The 16061-nt window shown below is 44.9% G+C and overlaps 1 protein-coding gene across 1 annotated transcript in view; it reads right to left on the bottom strand.

Moving 5' to 3' along the window:
* Positions 1–1017: 1017 nt before the first annotated feature.
* Positions 1018–16061, bottom strand: part of BFSP2 (beaded filament structural protein 2) — a 74660-nt gene continuing 59616 nt past the window's right edge. The window contains exons 5-7 of the mRNA XM_055110472.2: positions 11224–11355; positions 5622–5842; positions 1018–2790 (exon numbers count right to left, since the gene is read on the bottom strand). Coding sequence (XP_054966447.1) covers positions 2787–2790; positions 5622–5842; positions 11224–11355 — 357 coding nt within the window. The 3' untranslated portion in view covers positions 1018–2786. The remainder of the gene's footprint in view (positions 2791–5621; positions 5843–11223; positions 11356–16061) is intronic.

Below are 16061 nucleotides of genomic sequence, written 5' to 3'. Positions count from 1 at the left end.
GTCAGACTCAGATGTCTATTTTTATACCTTTGGTGACAAAATGAATCTATGAAGGGGTTGTGAAAACTGTAATGTGCTGCTCTGTCTGCTTTGCTTTTCTTATCCTTTGCATTGTTGATCCTTCAGTGAGCACACCTGCACTCACCAAGGCTGTAAACCCATGAGGGCAGAAACTGGGCCTTCTTTTTATTGGTATCCCCAAAGTGCATCAAAATGTCTGGGCACCAGTACATGCTAAGAAGTGTTACAGATGATCATGAAGGTAAGATTTAAGGATCTTGATATAAAAGAATATTGAATCTGAAAGCCATGGATGCTCTAGCAATCCCATTGGGAGTTCACACAGCCCTTCAGAAGCTAGGCCAGAGGCCAGTGGAGTTGCCTGGTGTGGAAATAGAGCTCGGTTGTGTTTCAGGAGGTGTCCATTGGGAGCCCTGCTCTGGTCTGCTCCAGAACAAATGCTCTGTCCTTGACACCAATACAAGCAGCAGCCTCCCCTGCCACCTGTCAGTGAACCACTGCCAAAGCGTAATTGTACTGGGATGTTGTGAGAGGAAGCCTGATTTAAACAAGGCCCTGGCAGAGTTGGGGGGCCAGCAGTGCCTTCTCATACCTGTTAATGAAGCCTCATTAGAAACAGCAAGAGCCTGTGCTGGGAACTGGAAGCACCAGTCTGCCGCGGCTCTCCCTGCCAAAGGGTGATTAACTGAATGATTTACGGCAGCTGCTCTTTGAGATGATGGTGTGGAGGAGACCAAGTGTGTGCAGCCCTGCACAGCATGCTGTCTGGTGGAAACTCAGGAGGATGCGCAGATACATTCTCCCGTCTTTCCAGTGGCTGAAACGACTTCCAGGTTCTAAAAACTGCATGGCCATTCGGTCATAGAAGTACCTCCTTTTGATGGCTGACCTTTTGGGGACTGTCACCTTTGAAGCCTCCAGCTACATTTAGGTTAGGAATTTAGGTCTTGCCTGAGGGACCAAAAATTAATAGTAACAAGAAAGACAGAAAAGAAACAGACCTCAGTGTCTTGTGCATCCAACATAGCAAGGCCAGCCACCCACTTTGTTTTCTGGCAAGACTCTTGTACCCAGGCGGTTCAATTATGGGCAGCCCCATAGTGTGCAGCTATGGAGATGGATACTTTGCTAAAATGTAGTTTTAGGGTGTCTTGCCTATTTCCATGTCTCAAACAACAAACTGACCTATGTCAAGGGGCTATGCACATTGTAAATAGTGGTTCTGCTCATGTGATCTTTAATACAATTCCTTTGCTCTTGCAGGCCAAAAAGGAAAACCAGTTGTAGCAATTCCAACCAGGATACCATATATCTTGCCTTTTATTTATTTATTTTTTGTGTGTGATAGTCTTGCTCTGTTGCCCAGGCTGGAGTTCAGTGGCACAATCTCGGCTCACTGCAACCTCCGCCTCCTGGGTTCAAACGATTCTTCTGCCTCAGCCTCCTGAGTAGCTGGGACTACAGGCGCCCGCCACCAAGCCTGGCTAATGTCTGTATTTTTAGTAGAGACGGGGTTTCACCATATTCGCCAGGCTGGTCTCGAACTCCTGACCTTGTGATCTGCCCACCTTGGCCTCCCAAAGTGCTGGGATTACAGGCATGAGCCACCACGCCTGGCCACCTTGCTTCTCTCATAAGCAATCCTTAAGGATAAATAAATGTTCTTTTCTTTGTGTGGGCCTTGGTTATTTGGACCCTCGGGTATGGGGGTTTTCAAATGTACCCGTGTTGGATACATCCCCCTGTCTGGATTAGCAGCTCACAAACACAAAGACTCAGCTTGGATATTTTGGTCTGTAATTCTGTGTGATAGGTAGACCAACAGAAGTTTGAGGGAGGAATGACAAAATTAAAGTTCGGCTTTTTTTTTTTTTTTTTTTCCTTTCAGTTTTAGAGACACTGAGAACCTGTGGTAGGACACAGGTGGTGGTTTCAATTTTAATCAGAAGGCAAGAGAGTCTTGCCTGGGTAGGTGGCAGATGCATGAACTATATTTGGCTGGCTTAGGCCCTGAGAGAACTGGAGAAAGGACCCTGGAAGAAAATTCTGAGGCTGTAAGTGGGGTGAGCAACCACAGTGTAATTAATCCCCCACTTAGATTGAATGGGTTTAGATTGGGCTTAGACTGAAGTTCCCTTTTAACTGATTGAGAGATGCTCTGCCAATAGCAAGTGAAATGTGTGTGTCTGCACATGAATATGCATGCAGAGTATATTAAAGAGGTCTGAATACTCCATGATGCCTGTAATTATGAAACACGTGATAAAGCACCACACTAATCCCCTCTCGAGCAAGAGTGTTGTTTTTTGTCCCAGACTGCGTCAATCCTGCATGCCATGAGCACTGCTTTTGCCTCCGCAGCACTTTTATGTTGACAAACCCAAGAGCAGGTGACCCTAGGGAGGCAGATGGCGTCACACTCAAGGGAATCCTTCCAGAAGCCTTCAAGCATAGCTCTGTGAGCAAAGGCCAGACGGACAAAGTGATATCCATCTCGACCCTATAGTGAGTTGAACAAGGTGGGCAAACTGGACGCTGCGCACAAAGCATTTATTTGAAGGAGGACAAGGGAGATTGCTCAAGCTACAGACTACTCAGATTAAAGCAGAAGGATCCTCTCCACTTCCAGGAAGCTTTTCGGCTCAAGCTGAATTAACCAGGGAATCCAGCAGGGACTGGAGCTCAGGAGAAAGCTCCTCAAGCAACTTCTTGGGTCAGCTGTTGAGGAAGGGTGTTTTCTTCATGAAAAAGAGGAAGTTTCTCCATCAGCTGAAAGGAAACACATAGGAGTCAGAAGCAATGGGTGAGGAAAATTGGTCATTCTATCACAATAGGATTACGAGAAAGGGGGCCATCTCATGAAAGAATCTGGCCTTTGGAACAAGATAGTTTTGGGTTTTAAATAATTACTCCATGGTTATTTGCTGTGAGACCTTGGGCCATGACTTAAGCTCTCTGAGGCTTTGTTTCCTGTCTCTAAAACACGGATCATGAGGTTGTCTTGGCAGGGTTTGGAGGATAAACGAAAATAATCAAGAGTCAGGTCTGCCTTGGCACTCACTAAATGAACGTAGCACATAGATTCTTAAGAAGTAACTCAGCCTAACTCACTGCTCTTGCTGTTTGTTTAAATTGACTTTGTGTTTTTATTCAGATGCTCATAGGCATCTGAAAAAAAAATACTTTGTTAGGAACATCTGGCTTTTATAATCAACAAAAATCAATTCAATAAAAGACAGTTGGAGAGGAGCTGGATGACATATTTTCCATTTGAAAGCAGGGTGTGGTTAGGTCGCTTCCTTGAGGCTCTCCCGCCTTCTGAATAAAGAGAGGTTACACTGTTGGAGAGAGCAGGAGACCTGGGCTCCCGTCCCAGTGCTGTCTCCTCCTCCTGTGTGATCATGCGCAAATCTTTTTCCATTCTGGGTCTTTGTGTTCTCTCTTGAATCAGGAGGGGTTGGATGATACAATCACTAAGCTGTCTCTATTCCTTATTCAACATATGTCAGACAAGGGGTCTTGGAGGGAAATAAGAAGGCATAGAACTATGATACAAAATAAGGGCCTGGGTTTCTGGAAAGAGTTGGCAAGGAAGCTAAGGCCCAAGGCTGATGTATATGCCTCTGGAATCCTTATCTATTAAAAAAAGAGTGAGTGCAAGTGTGTGTGTGTAATTATGGCAGACTAACTCAACTCCTAGTCCCAACCCCTTGCCTGCCTCCACTATGGAGTCTGGAAAAGCTAAAGAGTTGCTTTCTTAGCCTCCCTTGCAGATGGGTATGGCCAGTATAAGTAGGTTCTGGCCAATGAGATATAAGGGACAGTCCACTGCAAGCCTCAAAATGTCTTTCCTTCACTGATTAAAGGAGAGGATCATTCAAGAAAAAGCCTTTTGACTTTTCATTTTGTTCTGTACTAAGAAAAATTCTTCTGCCTTGGGATCCTGTTGATCTGTGACCTTACCCCCAACCCTGTGCTCTCTGAAACATGTGCTGTGTCCACTCAGGGTTAAATGGATTAAGGGCGGTGCAAGATGTGCTTTGTTAAACAGATGCTTGAAGGCAGCATGCTCGTTAAGAGTCATCACCACTCCCTAATCTCAAGTACCCAGGGACACAAACACTGCGGAAGGCCGCAGGGTCCTCTGCATAGGAAAACCAGAGACCTTTGTTCACTTGTTTATCTGCTGACCTTCCCTCCACTATTGTCCTATGACCCTGCCAAATCCCCCTCTGCGAGAAACACCCAAGAATGATCAATAAAAAAAAAGAAAAAGCCTTTTTTTTTTTTTTTTTTTTTTGCTGCTGCCTCTTCTCTCCCACTTCTGGCCAGGAATGAGGATGTGATGTTTGGATCTGTGGCTGGCATATGGTAACCATGGGGTGACAAAGATAAAGACAAAAAGCCAATGTTATGTCCAACAATGATAGACTGGATTAAGAAAATGTGGCACATATACACCATGGAATACTATGCAGCCATAAAAAATGATGAGTTCATGTCCTTTGTAGGGACATGGATGAAACTGGAAACCATCATTCTCAGTAAACTATCGCAAGAACAAAAAACCAAACACCACATATTCTCACTCATAGGTGGGAATTGAACAATGAGATCACATGGACACAGGAAGGGGAATATCACACTCTGGGGACTGTGGTGGGGAGTGGGGAGGGGGGAGGGATAGCATTGGGAGATATACCTAATGCTAGATGACGAGTTAGTGGGTGCAGCGCACCAGCATGGCACATGTATACATATGTGACTAACCTGCACAATGTGCACATGTACCCTAAAACTTAAAGTATAATAATAATAAAAAAAAGCCAATGTTATCATGGTATGTTAGAAAGATGAAAAGAGCTTGAGTCCTTAATGAAATCTTTGAGCAGCCTAGATCACCTATTTCTGGGACTCTTAAATAAATGATTTACACATCTTTGCTACTCAGAGTGTAGTCTGTGGAGCAGCAGTATAGTCATCACTTGGGAGCTTGTTAGAGAGGAAGACTCTCAGACCCCACCCCAGACGTACTGAAGCAGAATCTGCATTTAAAAAAGATGCCCAGCTGGGGTGTCACGGCTCACACCTGTAATCCCAGCTATTCTGGAGGCTTAGGTGAGAGGATCACTTGAGCCCAGGGGTTTGAGTCGAGACCAGCCTGGGCAACATACCGAGACGAGACCCTGTATCCAAAAAAACAAAAAGATGCGCAGGGTTTTGAGTGCACATTAGTTTCAGGAGCACTGGTTTATAGCCTCATTAATTAGGTTCTATTACAAGCAACTGAAACATTCCCTAACAGCTATTATGTACGTCCTAGGTATACACATGTATGTGAATGTATGTGTGTATATATACATACATAAATATGCATACATATAGAAAATGTATTAGTATGTGAATATATTATATATATTATTTGTATGTGAATGTGAATAGGAAAGGAAGGACACAGCTAGGCTGTGGGAATGGGTGCCTATGTGAGAGGAAGTCTGGGGTGATTTCTTCTTAAATACTTCTACAGTGTTTGGAAAATAATTATTTTTAAATCCATGAATATGCATCTCTTGGATAATTGACGCGGAAGTGAGGCTTACCCGCTCTCCTCCCTGTCCAGCAGGGCGTGGTAGGACGCCACGTCCTTCTGCAGCTGGCACTTGCGGGCCAGCAGATGCGCGCGCTCCTGTTGCTGCTGCTCCGCCTCCGCGCGGATTTCCCTGAGCTCCGCCTCCAGCCGGCCGACCACAGCGCCCAGGTTCTGGAGCTCCATGTCATGCCAGTGCTTGGCATCGTGCAAGGTGTTCTCCAGGCCTCGTTTCTACAAAAGAGCGAACCCGGTCCAAACCCGAGGACAACAGGCCGGGCCCTTGAAGAGGGAGGTGTGCAGAGCAGTGGCAGGGGCTGGTGGTAGCCTGGACTATTCCCCTCGTGGCAGGGACCTTGCCAGTTATGGAGACTGATGGGGGTTATTCTTAGTGGCTCCGTGGGAAAAATAAGGAATCCCACTCAGGTCAGACTGTGGATTAGTCTGATTGATCTTTTTGATGGGAGAGAGGGTGAGGGAGGCGAAAAAGAGAAGGAGAGAGGGAGGGAGAAAAGAAAGGGGGTGTGAGGAGAGAGAGGAGCGGGGCAAGAGGGATAGGGATTGAGAGAGACAAATGAGAGGCAGCTTGCAGGCGTTTCTTCAAAGAAATCTTGTTCTCCGGGGCTTTTTCTTCTGATTTCTTCACTCCCCGGGGGACACCTTCTCCCTCTGCTGCTGAAACCCCATCCATCATTTGGCTGGAACACCATCTCCTCCAGCTTTCTTTCCCAGATCACTGTCCTTAGAATGAATGTCTCTGGCCTTTATATACTCAGCGCTTTCCCCTTTGGTGTTTTAGTAGCACATTTTTGCCCATCCCTTTTCCTCTGCCGTCCCTTCACTTTGGGCTTCCCAGTGCCCACCCTGAGCCCGCTTTTGTTCCGAGGAGCGCATCCTGGGTCTGTGTTGGTCTCCATCATACTCATGGTTTGAACATACTCATGAGTCGTCTCCAGGCCACGTCCTGCATTGATAATTCCACCACCAATCTTTCCTTCAGTAGCTATGGACCTGCCACTGAACTTCTTACTGGAAACATATACTCAGACCTCACATCGAGGTGTCCAAAATGAAGCCACTGGCTGCCTCCTGAACCTGCTGGCTCCCCCTAGTCTATGCTTCAGCTGGTGAACCCATGTGAGCTGGAAACCAGGGAAAGATGTGTTCCTGCTTTCCTTCCTTCTCTTCCTTCCAAATGCAACCATCATGGCCTCCTGTATATTATGAGTCCGGCTTCTTGTATCTCTTGAGAAGTTTTCACATTCTGCAGCCACCATGGTCTGGGATCGGGAGCTTGTCACCTCTCACCTGTGGTACCCTCAGTGGCCTCTTAGCTCATCTCCCCACCTCTAGTTCCTCCTCTTCCTGAGTTCCACACACAAATAGCCACAGTACTCTGTCCAAAGCCCAAACCTGGGCCTGTATCTCCTCTGCTTAAACTCCATTGATGGCTCCCCAGGGCCCCTGATATGGCGCACACAGCTGGCCCAGTATGTTTCCATCTTTATCCCCACCCTACAGCAGCATCAACACTTCCAGTCTTGGAGTTTATTTGGTCTGTGTTCTTTCCTCCACCTGCACCATGCTCCTCCATTCCTTCCAGCATCCTCACCTCACTCACTCCTACTCATCCCCAAGTCCAAGCTTAGAGGTAACCTGCCCCAGGAAGCCTTCCTTGAAACTCCTCTGCCGCTACCATCACCAAGCTGGGTTAGGAGACCCTCTGTATTTCCATGGCTCCCCAAGCTCATGCATGCTCTTGAACTTATCACAGTGGGCTAAGCTTGCTTATGGGCATGTCTTTTCCACCAGATGGTGAGACTTGGAAGGAACCAAGTCTCTGTAGTCCCAGCACACAAGTCAGGGCCTGGCACAGAATAGGTTCTTGGTATGTGTAGATTGCCCTGGACGATAGCACTTGTATTATGGTTACACTTATTGCACTATCTATGTCTCCCCATTAGACTGGAAACTTCTTTCTTCTCATCTTCCCATGCACCATGTCCTGAAAACTACAGAGCTAATCAATAAACCCCTTTAAAAAACTGTATCTGTGTTCAACATTTTCCAATAGTTTTAACTATGGTTCACCTATACTTTAGCATCTGGCTTTTTAATATAACACACAAAAAACAAATATCTTTCTAAATTGGATTGAATTAAATTTTGATGCAACAAGTTTCTGTACCCTGTCCTCCAGGAGGAGACTTTTTACACCCTTATGACCACTGTGGATGAAACAGAAAATTCTGTCACGACACCATCTTGAATCATGACTGCTGTTAGCGTGGATCACCATATTACCTTATTTAAATCTTCTTAATTCCATAGGATATGAGAATGTTGAGTCAGATTCTCATCTGTCTGAGGCATATTTATAAGAGGCAAAACGTGATCACTAGAAAATAAATCTAGATCAGTATCTGGTCTAGGGTTATTATTTAACTAATAGAATCTGGAAACCTTTCTATAGCAGTGAGGATGCAGAAATGGCCACCTTGACTTTGAGCATCATTTGTTCCAACCTCCCTGGGTTTTCTCTCTTTGTTTATGCATGAAAGTACTTAACTTGTGACTAGTTGTTGTTGACATTGGATTTGTAACATCTGTGATTTGGGAACACGCTTCACAGAATCACGGTTGGATCATCTGTCTATAGTTTTCGCTCCATCTTCTAGATGAGTTCTTCATGTGGCCTGAGGTTTTTCCATGGTGACTTAGGACCCACTGCCAACAGGGCATTCATTGGAACCCCAGCCAAAGGTTATATGTGTCTTCCATCTCACCCTTAAAGTCCAAATCCAGCTTCCCCACCTAAGTCCCTGACATTATGGCAGAAAGAGAGGATGCCTGGTTCTCCCAGAGATGCTTGAGCTGCAGTGACTATGATCAGGCTACTGTTGCAGGCAAGTACACTGGCTCAGTCAGCCACGCAGACAGCACCAGCAAACAAGCTGAGATCACAGAAGCACACTTATTCTGCAGGTCTCTGGAGATTTGAAGGGACTTTCTCGGATTGCAAAATCCTCCAGAAAGTAAAATAGTGACCTTCTGTGACTTCTGGCCTTGAATTCCATTCCTGATTTGAGTTGACTGGACACAGAGTTCAGCAGGTCTCAAGCACCATTATTTGTGCCTAGCTTCCAATGCAAATAGTGCCTTATTGGCAAAGGGGGCCGAAAGTCTCGCCAGCTTGGCTGTCTGAAGCTTATATAAGCTGCGGGGGCCTTGTGTGTGCACAGATCTCTCTGACAGAATAACAGGAATGGCTGGATGAACTTCCTGTATCTGAAAACCGTATGAGAGTTTGTTACCTATTTTGTCCCAATCTGTGCTCCTCACCTTGGCTGCAAGGCCCCGTGACCGGAACGATAATCTACTAGAACCAGCAGGGAACAGAGGCAGCCTGTTCTGGGCTATGGGCATAGACAGAATGGCACTACTATGAAGTTTTCTGGTTGAGAGTGTAAATTATTTTTCCATTTTTTTCCCCAATGGTTAGGACCCTGGGTTTAAGTGAGGTGACCAGGTGGCTGGTGATGCCAACTCGGAGTTACTGTACTAGTAGCTATTATAGCAATTTTATATGATAATTAATAATAGATGGCATTTATTGACTGCTCACTAACTGCCAGGCACTGTGCTAAGGGCTTGACATACATTATCAAATTAATCATCTCAATGACGTTATGAGGTAAATTCTATTACGATCCTAAAGTGGCTCACACTTGCATTGGCAGCTACAACAATTATCTCCACTCCACAATCGCTTTCTCAATGTGACCTTGCCATTGTCTCATCAAAAAGTTGAATTTATTTCTCTCCCTGTTGAATCTAGGATAGTCTTGTGACTGCTTTGACCACTAGAATGTGGTATAAGTGATGTCCAGAGACTTTCAAGCCCAGGTGTTAAGAGGCCTGGTAGCTTCTGTGCTCACTCAGGTGCTATATCAGAAGTTTGACTATGTCAGGCTGTCATGATATGAGGAGGTCTAAGCTAGCTACACGGAGTGGTCACAGGGAGAGAGAAAAAGAGATGCACAATTGAGTCACCAGACAAGCTAAATGAAGAAGCCATTTTTGGGTGTTCCAGCCCCAGCAGAGGCCACGTGATACAGAGAAGAGTTATCCCTGCTGAATTCTGCCTAAATCACAGAATGAGAGAACAAGTGATTCACTGTTGTCTTAAGCTACTAAGACAGTAACTAGATATGATAGCCAAAATAGATCCTCACTTTACAAGTGAGAAAATGAAAGCTCTGCTCATTCACATAGCTAGTGAGTGAGTAGAGCACCCACCACGAAGTCTACCTCCTGACTCCCACAGCAGGGGTGCTCTCTCCCATCTGCCCCTCCCTCACATTTGTATCAGCTCCTCCACCGAAGCCACATTAACCCTTTGGAGGCAGGGACCATATCTCATTAGTTTTATGTCTCCAAAGCACTTGGTACAGTTCTAGGAACATAGCAAGTTCTCAAAATAATGCTAAGAGTCAGAAGAGCATGCTCATGTGCATCCACACATTGGATCCGCCTAGAAACACTGAGAAGTGGGCTGGACTGTGACTATCATACCCATTTTGCAGAAGAGGAAACTGTGGTCCAGGGATTTGCCTCTTTACCCAAGGGATAAATGGAGGAGCTGAGCCCTTCTGACTCTATTACTCTTGATTTTCCTCCCCTCAGATCCTCAGATCCTTTTCTTATACATGCTTGCACGGACCTACATCCTATCATGTGCCTCATTGACTCCAGGCCATCTCAGCTGCACAAGGATTACATGGACCAACCTTTGATTTGCACCAACGAAGCTGTAGTTAGAACAATGCAAATGACCTCCTGGAGGGGACATCTAAGAAAAGATGTTTAATACCCAAATAGAACTTCAATCCATTCCAGAGATCAGAGGGTGGATTGCTTCATTATTAATACATTTTATTATTTTAATATTTTAATAAATAATTAATCATGAAAGAGACGAGCTTGCAAATCCCAGTGAGTCTGAGAGCTTACTAGATGTCTCAGGTTGGGTTCTCCAGAAGCAGAGCCTGAGTTAGGGATCCTGGAACTCGCAAATCATTAAGGAGTACTCTCAGGAAAAGGGGGAGTGAGGAAAGCAGGACAGGGCAGAGGAAGGCACTAAGCGAGGATGTGGTCTCTGGAATCTGGCTACAGCCTGGTCCTATGGAGAGCTCTATAGCATGGAGCTAGCTCCATGTTGAAGCAAGAAGGCTGGGCTTTTAAAGCCCCCTCTTAGTCACTGGCTGAGGGTTGGGGGGCAGGGCCTAACCTCCTGGGCTAGGTGTCCTCAGTGTGGGTAAGGGCAGGTCTCTGGAGCAGTGGGGCAGCTGAAAAGGGGCGGCTGCAGATGTTAACAGTCAACATTTACAGCAGCAGCCTGGTAAGAGATATTTCCGTGGGGCACTACAGTGTCTACTGCACCTGCTGTGATTCAGTATCTGATGATCCTTGGGAGTCAGAAGACATTTCAGGCCTCAAAACTCATATGCTGTGAGATGGGAATCCCCTGGAAACTAAGATCCATAATACTGGAATTTGACAGTAGAGAGTTAAAATTAGCACAGGGACATCAGGTCTTTCCTTGGCCCACTTACCAGGGCACGTAAGGATTCTGTCTCAGCCTGGAGGCTCTGGACTTGGCACGAAGTGTTGTGTAACTCCACCCTGAGGGCAGCTGCCAGCTTCTCCTCCTGGGTCTGGGACATGTGGGCCACCTCCGCCTGTTGCTGTGGAGAGTCAGGTCTCAGTGTGAGCAGTGATGATCAGAAGCTGAGCCCATCCTTCCTTCCCAGCCTTTCTAATCACCACTCCACTGCCTCTAACCAGAGGAAATAACAGCTGTCACGTGGAAACATCTTTTTTTTTTTTTTTTTGGTTGAGATGAAGCCTCGCTCTGTAGCCCAGGCTGGAGTGCAGTGGTGCAATCTCAGCTTACCACAACTTCCTCCTCCTGGGTTCAAGCGATTCTCCTGCCTCGAGTAGCTGGGATTACAGGTGCCCGCCACCATGCCCGGCTAATTTTTTTTTGTATTTTTAGTAGAGATGGGGTTTCACCATGTTGGCCAGGCTGGTCTTGAACTCCTCACCTCAGGTAATCCGCCTGCCTCGGCCTCCCAAAGTGCTAGGATTACAGGCGTGAGCCACCACGCCTGGCTGGAAATGTCTTTTTTTTTAAACAGGTCCCTCCACCAACTTGTATACAAAAATGTATTTATTTTGAACATACGATGCCTGCAAATGAAATACAATTCAAAAGATTTCCTACAGACTATAAAGTCTCATTTTCTCCTGTGTCTTAATTATCCAGTTCTCTTGTTTCTAGTTTCTTATTCCTTTTTCCAGAAATAGTTTATATATTTATAAATAAATATGTATTGCCCCCCCCTTGCTTTGGTACTTAATGTATCTTAGAAATTATTCTATATCAGTATATATTATGTTGGTGCAAAAGCGATTGCAGTTTTCGCCACTACTTTCAATGGCAGAGACAGCAATTAATTTTGCACCAACCTAATAGAAATTGAGTACATTCTTTTTAGCGGCTGCACAGTGTTGTCTTGTTTGGAAGGGCTGCAATGTATTTAGAAGTCTCTGCTGGTGGACACTCAGATTGTTTCTAGTCTTTCTTTCCCTATTACAAACAATGGTGCAAAGAAAAAGCTTTGATCCCTTATTTTTCATACAAGAGCATGCCTTTGAGAAAGTAGTTCTTGTAGTAGAACTGCTGATTAGAAAGGATATATATTTTTAATTTTGGTGAATAGTGGCAAATTTCCCTTCGGAAAACTTGAAATCCATTTCAGCATTGTAAGACAGTGCCAGTTGTCCCATACCGCCCTCAAACAAGGAGTTATCCAACTTGATCTCTGTCAATCTGATAGTCCCTGTTTCCTTGTGAAAACCATGTGTCTAGTCACAACTGTGACCCAGACAAAGCGAAGCCCTGTGTTTTTAACTTCTCCCCAGAGCAAGATGGACAGAGTCTGATCCCTCCCCATATATTCAGGGGAAAAGGTCATTGTTACTCCTCTGTTCTGGGGAAAAGATGAAAAATGAGAGATCATCCCCATTTTCTTCGATGCAGTCTGATGGAACGTCTCCTAGCCAAGAATGGAGGAGGGAAAAAACTCTACTTTCCTAGGTTACGGTTTTCTGGAATTACCATTTTTACCACATATGAATATTTATTTACAGAATAGTCCAAAGACAGTCCAATCTAATGGACTGGCTAGAAACCCCAAGTCAAGGCCGGGTGCAGTGGCTCATGCCTGTAATCCCAGCACTTTGGGAGGCCGAGGTGGGTGGATCACCTGAAGTCAGGAGTTCAAGACCAGATTGACCAATATGGTGAAAACCCATCTCTACTAAAAATACAAAAATTAGCCAGGTGTGATGGTAGCGTGAGCCTGTAGTCCCAGCTACTCGGGAGGTTGAGACAGAATTCTTGATCCCAGGAGGCGGAGGTTGCAGTGAGCCGAGATGGCTCCACTGCACTCCAGCCTGGGTGACAGTGAGACTCTGTCTCAAAAAAAAAAAAAATAGAAAGAAACCCCAAGTCAAGAGGCTCATAGCTCAGTAGTAGCACCTCCAATTCTTACTGTTTGGTCTTTACAGAGCCCAAAGAATGACCATTAATGGCTTTGGAGCCGCTGAAGGAGAACAGAAGCCTTGGACCCAGCTCTGACTGGTTAGCCAACAGCTTGTGTCCCTAAGCCATCATTCAGCCTCTCAGAGTCTCAGTTTCTGCCCATGGAACACAGACCACAATGAATGGAGAATAATACTCATAATCATATAATGACTCCCTCCTGTGGTCACTGTGAGGCTTCCAGCAGATTAAGCATGCTGAAGCCTTTAGAATCTTAAAAGCATGAAAACACTGACTGTATATATTTTCCAAATGTAAAAAGTAATAGTGGCCAACAAATAACTTTTGTTATTTAATAGTTAAATAACAAAGTGGTAATAGTTAAATGCTACTATGAAGAGTTAAATATTTAGTAACAATTAAATAGTAATAGTTAAATACTACTACTAATAAAGAGTATGTATTAGGCACTTATTCTGTGCCAAGCACATTGTTAACAGTTTTAATCGAGTATCTAATTTAATCTTTACAACCCTATGAAGGAGATGTCATTATTATCCTCATAGGAAACTGAGGCACAGGGAGATTGAGTTATTTGCTCAAGATTATATGGCCAGTGAGAGACAGAAAGAGGATTCCAGCCCAGCAGCAGACCCAGAGATGTGCTCTCAACTAGTATTTAATGCTGTCATCTCCACCAATCTACCAATTTAAGATCCCTAAAATTGGAGGTATCTTCCCCAAACTCAGGTGGATCATTCTGAAGTATACTCCTTGTCTTCCAAGTTCTTATGATCAATACCCCAGTTTTTCTCCCCTCTTTGGGGTTGGGGTCTTGGCCAGATGGGCTGTGTAGGTAGGTAGGAGGCAGGAGGTGGGGCATCCTGGAAGGCAAATGGAGTCAGACAATGTAGCTACAGAGGGTGGCGGGGAGAGTAGTGAGCTAGAACTTGCTCCTAACAGCTGACGGGAGCTGATTTTTAAATTTTCAGGAATGTTGTAAGTTGACTGCTAAACACAGCCATCATTAGAAATTAAATTACATTGTTACTGGTAACTGTAACAGAGGTAGCTAATAGGTAGCCAGTCAGACATGAACAGGGCGGGAGAGGCACCCCCACAACCAACTAAGAATGTCAGGTGACCATCAGGTGATGGTCAGGTGGTTGTTAACAGTCTCTCTAAAATAATAACTTGTCACAGCTGGCAGGGAAAAGCAGTCTCCCTAAAGATAGAAAAAACCTGAAACTGGTGATCAGCAACTTCCTGATAAGATCTCAGGAGTTGGGCAAATGAGCTCAAGCATGCACACTAAGAGGCAAAATGGCAGAGTTAAACTGGTATATGACCTCCTAGGGGCATTTAGCTGGTAAGAGAAGAATGCCTCAAATGAGCAGGTGTACAACTCCAGTAAACACACTGCGCATGCTCCCCTCCGAAGTGCTAGCAGGCCATCGCACATGCGGACACCCCATCCCAAGGGAGGAATCAGGGGAGAAGGGATGAAAGATCCCAGAAGCATGCCAACGTATAAATCCCCAAGTCAAAAGGTCAAACTGCGCACTTGTCTTTCAAGTTGCCTGCTTGGCCCTCTTCCAAGTGTATTTCCTTCCTTTTGTTTCTGCTCTAGAGTTTTTTGTTTGTTTTGTTTTGAGATGAAGTCTTGCTCTTGTCCCCCAGGCTGGAGTGCGATGGTGCGATCTCAGCTCACCGCAACCTCTGCCTCCCAGGTTCAAGCAATTCTCCTGCCTCAGCCTCCCGAGTAGCTGAGATTACAGGCGCCTGCCACCATGCCCGGCTAATTTTTGTATTTTTAGTAGAGATGGGGTTTCTCCATGTTGGCCAGGCTGGTCTCGAAATCCTGACCTCAGTTGATCCGCCGGCTTCAGCTTCTCAAAGTGCTGGGATTTCAGGCGTGAGCCACCGCGCCCGGTCTCTGCTCTAGAGTTTTTAAATAAACTTTCACTCCTGTTCTAAAACTTGCCTCCGTCTCTTCTGCTTTATGCCCTTCAGTTGAATTCTTTCTTCTGAGGAGGCAAGAATTGAGGTTGCTTCAGACCCCCTACAGATTTGCCACCAGTAACAAATAATGTGAGTGACTTTTTGCTTAATCAGAAATTAGTAATCAAGCATTTTTTGTAGTCTGATTTTGTGATACTATTGTTGATGATAGAATTATAAAAAATGGTTGGTGAATTTTCCAAGAAATAGCAAGTCATGCTGAAGTTATAGGTGTAATTGAAATAGCAAAGTATTTTGTCTTAAAATTTGTGTTATTTCTAAAATTATATATAAAAAAATCAGTGGGAATTGTTACATTACCCTTAAGCAGTATTGTGAATTTGATTGGCACATATATACATATACATATATTTCACCCAGAAAGCAGTTGTGAAACATTTACCATCACTCCACCGGGAAAAGCCAGGGAAGGAATGGAGGCAAGTTTCAAAGCCTCGGTGTGCAGGTCTAGTGTAAAGCTGCTGGCCAAGGCTATAGCCACAGTCCCTCACATGATTTGTCCCCTCTCAATCCAGTGAGTGGCTTCCGTGATATTTACTGGTCTCTTGGCTGAAACACTATGTCTTAGTTTCATTAGCAAAAATACTGTATTTAGGTGTTTCTCAAATGTTCTTGGACCACTGACATGGTTTTTCACACTCTCTTAATACTCATTCATGCTATTTTTATTTAAACCAATTCACTCTTTCTTTACAAATAAACATGTTTAAAATGGAAACTGTAGGTTAGTTTAAAATGGAAACTATAGGTTAAATGCGCATGAGCGTCACCTTAGGATCTTGAGAAAATGTGGGCTCTGATGCAGGGGATCCTGAGTACAGC

The sequence above is a fragment of the Pan paniscus genome, chromosome 2 (assembly GCF_029289425.2).
Source record: "Pan paniscus chromosome 2, NHGRI_mPanPan1-v2.0_pri, whole genome shotgun sequence".
In the NCBI taxonomy this organism is placed as follows: Eukaryota; Metazoa; Chordata; class Mammalia; order Primates; family Hominidae; genus Pan; species Pan paniscus.
This window is presented reverse-complemented; position numbering and strand designations above follow the sequence as displayed.